Source organism: Sturnus vulgaris, chromosome 6 (genome assembly GCF_052056855.1).
Source record: "Sturnus vulgaris isolate bStuVul1 chromosome 6, bStuVul1.hap1, whole genome shotgun sequence".
Taxonomy (NCBI): Eukaryota; Metazoa; Chordata; class Aves; order Passeriformes; family Sturnidae; genus Sturnus; species Sturnus vulgaris.
This window is the reverse complement of record NC_142248.1, coordinates 12684511-12697651: the sequence shown is the minus strand read 5'-3', so window position 1 is coordinate 12697651 and position 13141 is coordinate 12684511. Positions and strand designations below refer to the sequence as shown.

Below are 13141 nucleotides of genomic sequence, written 5' to 3'. Positions count from 1 at the left end.
GACGTCATCCCTCTGATTTCTACAGGATGTGGCACTGACTGTTCTGTGCCTCCGGGCAGGTTGGCTGGGCTTATTTTTTTTTTTTTTTTTTGTGCTTGATTCTGTGACCTGCAGGTGGAAAACGGGAGAGTGGGGACCCTGCTCAGCCACCTGTGGCGGGGGCACCCAGTCTCGCTCCGTGTACTGCGTGGTGTTTGACGGGCAGAGCTGGCAGGGGGTGGTGGATGACGCCGAGTGCATGGCCTTCGCCCAGCAGCCGCGCCGCAGCCAGCCCTGCAACGTCCGGCAGTGTGCCACCTGGAGCACGGGGCCATGGTCCCAGGTCAGTGCCCTGGGCAGGTAACACCCTCCTGGCACCTATGGAGGAGGATCTGCCAACGCTTAGGGAGAAAGAGCCAGGCTACAAAAAGCGTGTGTCCCTGGACAGGTGGTGTGCAGAGGTGTAGAATTTGTCTGTGCAGCCCTCCTATGAACACATCCCTGTTCCTCAAACCTGTGCATGCCTCTGCACCTCTGCTCTTCTAATTGCATGTTCTCTCTTCTCTGGTCTGCCAATCCTTTCTCCACTGCTGTGTTTTTATCAGACCCCCCCCCACACCTGGCACTGGCTTGGTTTCTGAGCAAGGCCTGGTGAAGGCAGAGCGTCAGCTGGGGATGTGCAGTAGCACACCCTCCTCTGTGAAACAGGAGCTCATGGCTTCTGCCTCTGCTGCTTATTTCCATGTATTTTGCTGCCTTGCATCACCACCCCAGGACAGCAGTACTCTGGAAACACTGGTGACCTGCTGTTTGCTGTGTGTCTGCACAGAGCTTCTCCAAACACAGCCATGTGGTGCATTTTTGATGGTTGTGTGCATTTATATCTGCAGGAGTGGAACAGCTTAAACTGTGTGTGCTCAGTGCAGCCAGACAGGCTTTTAGAAAGCATCTTACATTCCAAGGGCTTAGAAAGTAAAGGGAATGTCTACTCAGTCCTAAAGTACAAATGAATTTTCCTCTATTAGAAGTACATGCACGCTTACAACATTTGATTTGCAATTCTGTGGTTGTACTTAGCCTGTCTGAGTTTCACAACAGCACAAAATGCAATTTTGAGGCATGATGACCTCAACTGGAAAGCCCTTCCACCCCCTCTTTCCTCCCACCTTGTGAGATGTGACTTTGAGGTTGTGGAATAAGAGCACTATTTGGGGAAGGCACCAAGGGTCGTGTTCTTATAAACTGATGCCTGAGTGATTCATTCCGGGGTTCTCAGAAGCAACTGTGTTTTGTGTACTCTCAGAGTTGAAAGGTTACTCTGCTAAATTAATGGCTGAAACTCAGCTGGGAAGCTCATCTGAAATGACTCAGACTGTCCCCAAGTTAATGCTCTCTGTAAGACACCTTGGTAATTCATATAGAAGTATGTTGGATTCCAGGAAACACCACTGTGAATTTAAGAGGGCATTGAAAATGTCACAAACTAGTTACTAGTATAGAAGTTGTCACAGCTCCATGCTGTAAAAATAGAGCACAAAGTCTTCAAGCAAAAGACATGAGCAGTTTAAGAACCTAACCTTTTACCTTCCCTAAAATTCTTTACCTTGCATTGGTTTTAATCAGATGTAAATAACATGACTTTCCAGATATTTTCTACCATGTTTTGTTCTCAATGTATTCTGCAGTGTTTATAGTTTTCTGAATTCATCCTCCACATCTCCTCTGGGGAGAGATCAAGAGTAATTATATGAATAGGCTAAAATCATACAGTAAGCTTCAGATCTCCCAGACCTTATCCTATGTTCTGATGCCTTTTTCTCTCCTCTACATCATAAACAGCTACTCTGCTAACTCCCACCCCAGAAAATTATTTCAATGATAGCTGGTTGTTTCAGGCAGTCTCAAAATGGAGCTCTGCTCTAATGATAGGGAGCCCAGCCTGGAACTGGGTGGGCTTCTTTGTAATTGTTGGGCCCCTTTCTGCAGTGCTCAGCCAGCTGTGGGGAAGGAGTGCAGACCCGGACTGTCACCTGCAGGACGCAGCAGGGCTCCCAGGCTCAGGACTTCGCTTGTCTAATGGAGCCAAAGCCATCAGCCACCCAGCCCTGCCTTAAGGAGAACTGCATCCAGGAAATTGGCTGGCACGTTGGAGACTGGGGTCTGGTGAGCACCTCACTGTCATGGCTCGGAAATTACTGATTGTACTGCTTTGCTCCTCACAAACAAGTTTTCATCTGTGCAGTCTGCAGGTTGGCTGAGGCTGGGAGCAAGGACTCCTTCATTACCAGCCCCTTGGCTCACAGTTGGGTTGTAACTGGCACTAGTAATGCTCCAGTTAATCTGATGCCTGCCTTGTGTGCAGCTGCTACAAAAACAAATCCTTCTGAGGAGAGATTATCGTTTCAGTGACAGTGGCAAAATGCAGCCAATAAGCTGAAACAATCCACTCTTAATGCTTATTCCCAATTCTTTGCTCCACTGCTACAATCAGCAGAACAGCTCTCTGGCCAAGTGTGGCTTAGAGCTCTAGGCTTCAGGACTGGTCATTGCACTTGGTGATATGCTTTGAAGTACATTTTTGTGATTATTCAGATAAACTGATCTTCAGATGGATTAATCTTGTCTTTGTGGTGGAAGCCAGACTGTCTTCAACCTGGGAAAAGTGTCAGGGAGTAGAGATACAGGTAGATCCAATCCATCAGGTGACTTCCAAACACCCTTTTTCACTTCTGTGCTAGCCAGACCAGCTTGTTCTGAGCTTACATCTTCTTCATGAGATGTGGGCTAAGTTTTAGTTACAGCTAAAGAAGTTTCATATCTTAATCTGATTTTTCTCCTAACTTTGTGATGTCAGAAGGTCTCCCATCTGCCTCTCTGAATTAGAGAGAAATACTCTCCTAATGTTTATAGAGGTTGCCATGAGCTGTGTGGGTTGCACAGACACCTCATGCTATTCCCTCCTCTGAGATACTGCTCCCTCTCATGCACAGCTTCCAGTGAGGGAAACTCCAGTTAGCTGCTTACAAGAAAGCCACTTGTTTGCTTTCCAGTTGTAATTTGTTGTTCTTGAATGCAAACTGACCCACTCACAGCTGGTGGATCCCCAGAGAACTGAAGTGCCTTTATTCCTTCAGGCTGAAATGGTTCTCTCCAGCTCCCTGACACACCACTGTAGGTAACAGCAGCTCATCTGGATGTTACAGGCTGAGTGTGGCACAGAGCCTAATGCTTCAGGGCTGGGTGGAACATCTAGTAAAATAGTTTAAAGTATGGTTTTCTAATTGTTCAGATGATTCCAGCTGAAATATTGTTTGCTTTGTCTTGGTGGAAGAAGCTGTGCTCAGCCTGCAGTTAATCATGCAGCTGTTCCCTACTTCTGATCTGTGGGGTTTCTGCATTCAGCCTTTGCTGCCTGCTCACTGCCTTGTCTCTGTGCCCAAGTGTTCCAAGAGCTGCGATTCAGGCATCCGGACACGCCAGGTCATCTGCGCTGATGGCGACTCCAAATTCTACAGTCCTGAGACATGCAAAGCCATCCAGCCACAGAAACCAGCCACCCTGGGTAGCTGCAACACACAGCCCTGCTACCTGCCACAGCGTGAGTGCTATTGCTGCACACCCAGCTTTTCCCAACATGCTTTTGCTTAGGAGTAGAAATTCGCAGCTCTGCATCAGCTTATGTTCTCAGCTTTTTACCTGCCTGTCTCCATCCTGTGAGTTTGCCAAGGCTATGTGCATAAAGCATCTTCAGAGTCCCAGTACCTGTGCTGTTTGAAATGTATGCAACAGGCTTGGGAACAGCACTGGTGTGTGTCCATTTTGAATCCAGTATGCTATGATGGCTCATCCAGTGTGTGTTGCAGACTGATCCCAGGACTCCCAGTCCAGAAGGATGGTAATTTGGGCAGTCTCAGTAGCTAAAAACTATAGCCAGCTCTCATCCCTCTGTGGGCTGGCTCTAAAGGAGTCACAGCTCTTCAGAACATTTTGCTTCTTGTCTGTGTCTATTCTCCGTGTCAGAGCTGCAATGCTGACTTTTGTCTGCCTGCCTGTTGTAGGTCGCTTGTCCTGACAATCCAATCAAATCCAATTGCTGCTCAGCAGCTATTCCACAAGAGGAACGGGAACATTTTCATCAGCTTTTGTCTCCTGCTGACTGCTGGATGTATTTGCAATTTGTATTTTATTCCAGCACAGGGCTGGAGTAACTGCACCCATTTTGTACATGTGTCTCTTTGCAGAGGTCCCCAGCATGCAGGACACTATGGGATATGATGTCACTCGCCAGTCCTTGCTGACACGTTACAACCCAAACAGCCCTGCCCCAGGTTTGGAAGAATTTTTTAAATCTGGGGTTTGATGATGGGGTACTTGGAATAGGGTGTGGTAGGGAGAGGGATCATTCTTTTCTTCGTTTCTCTCATTTTTTTCATGGGCTCCTAGAAACTCCAGAAGCCAGGGACAAAATGTAGATTCTTTTACACTAGCAGTGAGCAGTATTTTACTCTATCCATGCAGAAGACTCTGTACAGCATATGGATCTCAGGTTCTGTCAGCATGACTTAAGTGCTGGCTGGAAGAAATTATGCCCAAAGCAGATCATAGGAACAAGAAAGGATAATGTGAAGGGATCACAGCAATGTGACAGGTGGTTTCTCATGGGATAGTGGGAAGAATGGTCAAGGCAATGAGCAAAGTATCTCAGCCAGATCAGGAAGGGTGGGCCACAAGATGTGATGCAAAAAATCCTGCTGGTAGCCTTGGGCAGGCGAAAGAGAGCAGAGAGGAGGAAAGCTGACCAGATTTTCATGTTCACCTGCATACTTTGAGTTCTCTCCCTAGATTCTGATGATGGAAGCATGCTCCTTGGGAACACCATGATCCATAGTACCTCAGGTAATCAGCACATTTCATCCACCGAAGACCACAGCATCAGTTTGTTTCCTGTTCGCTGGGAGCCCCAGTCCCGCTCGCCAGGTTCCCATCGGCTCAGCTTCTCTCAGGACCCCCCTGCAGGGGCTGGCTCCCAGGACTGCCACCAGAGCCCACATGGCTGCTGTCCAGATGGGCACACTCCGGCGTCAGGCCCTCTGGGGAGAGGTTGCCCTTTCAGCACCTGCCACCAAAACAGGTAGCTGGAAGTAGATAGGCCTGAGCAGGGAGGCATTGCCCTTCTTGGGGGCTTCCTAAATCCTGTAGCCCGTGCCTGTTGACTGGACAGGTCAGGTGTTACTGCAGCTCTTCTGCCTGTAGGTATGGCTGCTGCCCTGATGGAGTATCAGCTGCCCAGGGTCCAAACAACATTGGATGCCCACAGTATTACCGTGACATTCAAACAAGACAAAATCGTCCCACTGCAACCACTCCAGCAGTAAGTACAAGAGCTCTTTACATTTCAGGAGTTGATCAGATATGAAGACTCAGATTTGACCCTGCTGACTCACATTGTGGATTCTGTTGGGCTTCATCTCTGCCAGTACTGCTGAGGAACTAATACTCCAGGCATGGCATCAAGCCCTTTGGCCCACCTTGCTCCTGTTCAGTCTGGAGCATCCACCTGTAATCCTCTACAAGCAGGGTACAGAGCAGGTAGTGGGGAAGTGTCTGAGAAGTAGAAGGCCATCCTATGTAGAGCTGATTGAATAATCCAAATTTCTGTTGGTCAGAAAATTGCTACCCAGTTTCTAGGACAAAAAAATGGGAAAAACATGGCTTCTATGAATTGCTTTTGTTTGTCCGCTCTGCAGACTAATTCAAGGTGGGGAGGTGATCCCTCCTGTAGGTTGGGATGCTTGTTGGTGGCAGCAAAAGAACTGGCCTGCTGCTGGGCTGCTCACGTGTGCCTTGCAGAGAAGTGCAGCCCTGGCTGCATGGCTGACAGCCAAGTTTCCCACCCCTTCCCAGGACAAAAGCCTCTAGGAGGCAAACCAGCAAACAGTGGTGCCTCTAACAGCTGACAGCTTGCACACAACCCTTGCATGTGCTGCTGTCCTCATGTGTGAGGATAACTCTTGGCTTTCCATTCCTGTCTCCAAGGCAAGCCAAGCCTTGTCCCAGCAGCAGCCCTCGGGCGAGTGCCGCGGCTCCGTGTACGGCTGCTGCTTTGACAACGTCGCCGCGGCCGCAGGTCCTCGAGGGGAAGGATGTCTCAATAGGCCCAACTACCGTAAGTGATGCTTCGGCTTATTGGTTTAGAAACACAAAAAGAGTCCAGTAGCATATAGAAGTTTCCAGTGCAGAGGCCCTGCTCTCTGTAAAATGTAGTAAATAATCTCTGAAGAGAACTTCTACCTGGTGGTTAAGGCAGCAGAAACTTGGAGGGGGTGTAGAAAAGCAGCCTGAGGATTCTGCTCTGCTAGCTGCTGCAGAACTTCCTGTTGTCCTCTGCTGACAGTTGGACAGAAGTGTGTTTGTGTGATCTGTGTCAGCCTGTAGGACTACTCAGGAATTGTTTGTCCCTGAGAAGACACTGTGATGCAACCTGGAGTGCTCCGAATGAGTCACCCAGGTTTAGGAGTAGAGATCTCCTGAGGAATCAGGACAGTGCTCGGCCTTCAGACAGCCTGTGGACAGGAGAGGAATGAGAACTACATGGGGAAGGAGGGGTTGCCCAGGGCCTCATGGATGCCCCCTGCCAGCAAAGTTCAATCCAGTGCCTGCTGTGCTATGAGGACACAAGGGCTGCTGGGCAAAAGCATCTCTGCTCCTTTAGTGCCCAGCTGTACCCTCTGTACCGTCTCCTTGCTGCTGCAAGGCACCTTGCCCTCCTGCTGCAGCACAGAGATTGCTTGGTGGCCATCCCTGTGGTGCAGCCTTGGGGAAGGGGAAAGCTCTCTGGATCCTCTCAGCTGAGCCACAGCTTGGCAAAGCACCTTGCAGCCAGAGCCCTGCATCCAGTGTTTGTCAGCATGCAGCTGTGATACCCATGGCTCTGGGTTTGTAGACACCTTGGGCCATGCTCCTCTTTATATCAGTGTGCAGGGGTATTCCGTAATGCACAAATCTTCTTCACAGCTGAGTCGAAGCCACTTGCTTTGTGGGCTGAAAATGTGCAAATAGCAGCCATGTGTCCCTGCAAGAGAGGAAGCCCCAGAGCCTGCTTTGCAGTTGCATAATTCTCCAAGCAAGGCTATAAAGCATCCGTCTAGTATCTAGATTCAGAAATGGCTTTGAGGATGGTTCTTCCATCAGAGGCAAAACTGAGACAAAAAGAAACGTGTGAGCAGTTTCTCAGTTTCAAAGCACAGCTGGGTAGGACACCCAGGTGTCCTACTTTCCTACCTGCCCTCTGCCCACAGGGCCATCAGATAAATCATCTAGGTAGGTGGCTTGAAGCCCCTGGACCGTTGTGCTTTGTGACTCTCACCTCTCCCTCTGTTCCACTCTTTTTGGTAGCATACCCTGTCATGTGCCTGCTGCCCAGTGCCCACGGCCCCTGCACCAACTGGACCACTCGCTGGTACTTCGTGGGAGTTGTTGGCAAGTGCAACCGGTTTTGGTATGGCGGCTGTCATGGCAATAAAAACAGCTTTGCCTCGGAGGAGGAGTGCATGAGAGTGTGCCACAGCTCTGTGGGAGTCGGTCATCTGCAGCTCCAACCCTCTCCTGGCACAGGAGCCCTGCAACACCAGCAGACTAGCTCCAATTCTCATACAGGACGTGCCCAGGGTCAGCAGCAATCACCCACAAGAGAGGCTGCAAGTCACAGCCAAGAAGGAAGAACCTTTGGGGCTTCACTCCCCACGCAGGACAGCCGCAGGCAGGACAGCTGGAGGAGAGACGTGCTGCCAGAGGCATTGCCAAGGACTGGTGTGCTGGAGAGCCAGCACTGGGACACCCAGCGAAGCAGTCTGGACAGCCTGGGCCAGCTGCACTCTTGGGAAGCAGCCGTGCCTGGGCCCTCGGACAGGCAGAGCAGCAGTGGCCAGCAGGCGCTGCCCCGGGAAGGCAAGCAGTGGCGTGAAGCTTTAGGAGCAGATGCCTCCGTGACAGAGGGATTTAGGCACCAGGAGTCTGCAGACTTGTTCCCAGCACAGGCTCTGCACAGGTGATGATTTCCACCCACCCCTCCCCCCTGTTCTGCCAGCTCATTGTGAAGCATCAGTGCAGATTTCTCTGGAGTGAAAATGTTGCCCGAGCTGGGACCAGCTAACTGGGAATACCATGTGGTGGATTAGCTACACATGTGGCCCCTTGGTAAATCAAGTCACTGTTATTCAGGCCCTGGCATTACCTGCTGTCTCTTTCCTCACACACTCCCTGGTCTCTGACAGCACTGAATTATGATGTGTGAAAAGACTGCAGAATCCTGGGGTCTCTGTCTGGGAGGCCTTCTTACACTGTAAATGAGAATCCATAGATAGTTTTCTTGTTCTGACCAAAAAATTGAGCTAACTCTCTGACTTCAGAGCCTTTATCTAGCACTGCATGGAACAGCAGTGGGTTGTTTTAGGGAAGACTTTCAAGATGCAGACTTTGGGTGAAGATCCAGTGTTATCTTGAAAATCAGGTGTGTGTAGAGCTAGATCTAAACATGTCTGCACTGGATCTGTGTCTGCCTGCTGAGCTGAACTTTACTCCTTCAGAAGAGAGGGGTTAGAGGGCTTTCTTCCAGGACACATTGTAGCATTCAGTCTGTCCAAAGCATTCTTTGCTATATAGGAGAGGGCTCCCCATGTTGCCCAGTGCATCTGCTCAAAGCTGAGTGGGCAGCTGGTCCTGCTTTGCCTTGTGGTTGTAACTCATCCAGAGTCAGATGAGAGAACACAGAGGTGAGGAGGGCAGCAGAAGTGCCAATGGAATCACTTTCTCTTTCAGAACAACCCTGGAGGAAGCCAAGCCCTCTCTAGTGACAGCAGTTGTGGGACAAAACATCCAGCTGGTCTGCAAGACAGGCGTGTCCTCGCTCTCCAGAGTGGAGTGGATGAAGAACAGCCGACCCGTCTCCTCTGACAGGTGAGCTCAGCTCCCTTCATTGTAGAGCAGATGGGCTCCTTGCTGGGCAGAGTGCCAAATATGCAGTCCAAAAAGAACTGTCATGGTTTCACCCCAGCTGTCAACTCAGCCCCACTCACTGCTGCTCACTCAGAGCTGCTTACTCACCCCTGGTGTGATGGGAGAGAGAATCAGAAGGGCAAAACTGAAAAAATCCATGGAATGAGATAAAGACAGTTTAAAAGATAAAACAAAAGCCGTTGGTACAAGCAAAGCAAAACAAGGAATTCATTCATCACTTCCCACAGGCAGGCAGGTGTTCAGCTGTCTCCAGAAGAGCAGGGCCCCGTCCCACATAACAGTGACTTGGGAAGACAAACGCCATCACTCCCCCCCGCTCCTCCTCCTTTCCCCAGCTTTACATGCTGAGCATGATGCCATATGGTATGGAATATCCCTGTGGTCTGTCAGGGTCAGCTGTCCCAGCTGTGTCCCCTCCCAGTTTCTTCTGCACCCGCAGCCCACTGGTGGGTGGGGCAAGAAGCAGAAAAGGCCTTGACTTGGTGTAAACACTTCTCAGCAGTAGTGAAAACATCAACACTGTTTTCAGCACAAATCCAAAACACAGCCACATACCAGCTACTGTGAAGAAAATTAACACTATACCAGCCACAACCAGCACACTTTTTTAAGAAATAAAGAACCCCCCTCATATTCATCTAAGAGCATGAACTGTCCACCTGCTCTGTGCACAGCAGAAACAGGTACACTCCGCACCAGTAATGAGGTGTTGGCTAAAGTTACGGGGCAGAGTAAGTGCTGTCCCATAACAGTGATAGAAGGCATTGGTGGAAGCTGACATGGGTAATGATGCAGAAATATATTGCTTCTCTTTGGTTCATCTTGGGGCAGCACTTAGCTAGTAGCTGAGGGTGAAACTTGCAGCCTAATAACCCAGAGCTCCTCTGGCTGGAAATCTCTGGCACAACTTTTTTTCAAACTACTTTTAAACCTGTTTTTCCTAGGAAGTGTTTCCAGCAAGAGCCTGGAGCCAGGCAGTCCCTTTGTGCTATGAAAATCACAGTAAAGAATAGCCCAGTTATGCTTTTCTGTTTGCAGCTGACTGCTGGGATTCAAGCTCCCCCCCTGGAAGGGCAGTTTGCCTCCGCATGGGAGAGGGTTACTGAAAGCAGTTCCCTGTTTTCCATCTCAGTTTTTCCTCTCTGTTCCTGACCTCCTTTCTGCTGCAGTTATTCCCCCTGCCTGCGACCCGCTGGGTCAGCAGGGTTTTGTTTATCCCTGAGCCGGGGAGGGCACTCCCTGGGGATGGTTTGGGAGGCATCGGCCGCTGTGCCCGGCGGGTTGCCGTGGGCGGGCCGGCAGAGCAGCGCTCCCCGCACGTGTTGCAGGCACACCTACCAGTCCGACAGCTCCCTGGTCATCAGCCACGTCCAGCCCCAGGACGCCGGCACCTACACCTGCCGCACCTCCGACGGCAGGACGGAGAGCCGACAGATCCAGCTGCAGGTCACAGGTGAATTGTCACCGGAGAGGTAACTCAGGGTTCCTCGTTAATGGTACTGACCAGGCTCAATATAGCCAGCTGCAGGAGCAAACTTCCTCTGCGGCCAAGAGGGATATAGAGGCAGCAGGGCCTTTTTTAGTGTTGCCTCATGATAAAGCCTTAGCCCTAAAATACTTCCTCCCCTGCAGTGCCACCCCATAAGTGGAGCTGTGTTTTGCCTGTAACCCACCCCGTTTCTAGCACAGCAAGCATGTCTTCTTCCCTGAGAGCCATCAGCTGCCTCCTGATCCAAAACATAACTGCTGGTGCAATTATGTTTTGTGTTTTAGCCAAACGGGTCCTGCTGGGTAACAAATAATTCCCAGTTCTGAAAAATGTGCCTTATTTCAGAAACAAAACCAAAAAAAAAAAAAAAAAACAAAACCAAAAAAAAAAACTAGTCTCAAAAGATGGGCCAGAAAGGCACCCTGTAGCCTTCAATCTCTGAAGTGTGCTTTGTCACAGCAATGGCAATGGGGCAGAAGGCACTGTGGCCTAAGGGATGTTGCAACGTGTTCACTGACAGAGGAGAAGGAGTCTAAAATTGCTTGCCTGCAGGTCTGTGACTCTCATTAGTAGACAGTGCAGGTTTGCTGCACTAGTCAGCCAAAAAGCAGATGGCTGAAGGGCTCTTTGGCTCCAGTTCAGCAATCTCTCCCAAGCTCACAGAAACCCTACGCAAGAGGTCACAGTAAGAAGTGTCCTTTTATTCACACATGGCATTTTGTTTTGAATAGAGTACCCGAGCACTGTTCTGGCAGAGGGTGAGAGAGGTCGGGTCCTTCACCAGGCGAATCCACAGCACCGAGGGTTATCCAGAGGCAGGCAGCTCGTGCCGGCAGCCGGCTCCTCTGTGCGGCAGCAGCTCGCATACAGGTAGGTTCACCTGCAGCAACAGTTTGTCCACCGTGCCCAGCTGATGAACCATATGGCATCCCTTCATGTAGAAAAGGCAAAGATTGGAGAGGTCCTGGGTCAGCTGTTCCAGGGCACAGTTGGGAAGCAAGCAGTACTGAACTGCTGACAAGGGGAATGGGAGAAGATCCCAGTTGCAAGCTGTCTTCTGTCCTCCCTGAGGGTCTCTTGAAAGAAGCGTACTCTGAGCAAAGATGCACGGGGAAGCTGGCAGCAAAGGAGCTGCGTTCAAACAAAAGAAGTCTCGAGGCAGCATCCTTAGCTGTTCATGTTACTGCAGGCAGAAAGAGAAACCTGTTCTGAAAAAAAGCAAAGCAAGTAGGAGCTGCTTAACTAGCACAAAATAGACATATGTATATTGAAAAAAAAACTTCAGTTCCTTCAGCCTCTACTAATTAATTTTAAATATTTTGTGAACAAACCAGTTTGACCCAAAACTGTCTCCTCATGTACTGGCATGTTTTGTAGTTTCTTGTGTGTTTTTTTTATTGCTCCTAGGCCCCACAGAAATAAAGGGGGACAAATTATTTTTGCCTTAAATGCAGCATGTTGGGATTCCAGATTAAATAGGGCCATGGTATGATCTCTCTCTTTTTTTTTGAGTTTACAATCTAAAACCCAGCCAATTTGCTGAATTCTGCAGCAATCTCCTTAGCTGCTTCTGCCCTAAAACAGTAATAAGTGATTCATTGAATTAAAGCTCTTTGGTTTTATTTTTTGAGATCAAGAATTCAGGTCATAGAATGGGGGTAGGGTAGATGACGTTTTATTTAACTGTGGGAACATCATGGCTTAGCTCCCTTCTATGACAGTGTTTAGCTGTAGTTATAAGAGCAAAGAGCATGAGGAGATGAGTGTTGTGAGGACATGACCTCAGCCTTTCTGCTGCATGAAGTGGACAACCAGCTCCTGGACCTCGTGTGCAGTCAGGTGATTGCAAAAGGCTCTTCACACCCTAAAAAGGCTCATTTTTGTGTGCCAGATAAGCACCTAAGGGGAAGCTTGCTCAGTGCCCTGGTTAGGACTTTTACTGTTTGCCATGTGTTCACATTGTTAATGCTTCCTCAGCTGTTATCCAGAGGGTTGCTGTAAGAACCAGGATTGCTGTCTGTAAGTTAAGCTGGCTGACAGGAGTGCAGCACCAAGCTGTGCTGAACTGGAGCAGGATTTTATAGAGGCTGCTCTTTTCTGAATGTTGGGCATGAATGTTGTTGATGGCAAGCATCAGAGCTCTCATGGGAGTACAGAGACCTCCCTTTGCCATTGGAGGCAAAAAACAAGGCCTGTGATTGATAAAGCCTCGTGCTGAAGGTCAAATGCTGAGCAAGGAAGTTTTACATCTTTTGCTGTGCTTGTGGACTTTGCAGGTTGAAAATGGATAAGAGTGAGCCCACAGTAGTGGAGGCCAACGTTGGGGAGAGAGTCAGACTGCCCTGCACAGTGGAAGCATCACCAGCTCTCACCATTGAGTGGCAGAAAGATGGGCAGCCCCTCTCCTCTCCCAGGTGAGCTCCCAGGCAGTTCCAGCCATTCATGAGAAGAGCCTTTTCCTTCCCTGTCTCCTCTCTGAGAGAACAGAGCTGTTGGCCATGTGGTGAGGGCCTGTCTGGCTCTGTGCTGTCCAGCTTCCTCCATCAGGGCCATGCTGTACTGCTGGCCTGCCCTGTCCTCCCTCCCTCACAGATGGAAGTTTGAATGTTGAACCCTTGAGGGAACAGCTGTGACACAGGGGCTACAAGTGAGCCAGGG

General features: G+C 49.7%; 1 protein-coding gene across 5 annotated transcripts in view; it reads left to right on the top strand.

Moving 5' to 3' along the window:
• The window catches only part of PAPLN (papilin, proteoglycan like sulfated glycoprotein), a 57674-nt gene that overhangs the window by 40255 nt on the left and 4278 nt on the right, over positions 1-13141 (top strand). For 4 of the 5 annotated variants that reach the window (XM_088167026.1, XM_088167024.1, XM_088167025.1 and 1 more), the window contains 12 exons: positions 115-322; positions 1966-2142; positions 3421-3577; positions 4221-4307; positions 4810-5110; positions 5233-5350; positions 6016-6145; positions 7375-8026; positions 8797-8934; positions 10323-10447; positions 11215-11353; positions 12760-12897. In XM_088167026.1, the coding sequence (XP_088023152.1) occupies positions 115-322; positions 1966-2142; positions 3421-3577; positions 4221-4307; positions 4810-5110; positions 5233-5350; positions 6016-6145; positions 7375-8026; positions 8797-8934; positions 10323-10447; positions 11215-11353; positions 12760-12897 (2370 nt within the window). The remainder of the gene's footprint in view (positions 1-114; positions 323-1965; positions 2143-3420; positions 3578-4220; positions 4308-4809; positions 5111-5232; positions 5351-6015; positions 6146-7374; positions 8027-8796; positions 8935-10322; positions 10448-11214; positions 11354-12759; positions 12898-13141) is intronic. The other variant, XM_088167022.1, reaches the window with a different exon arrangement.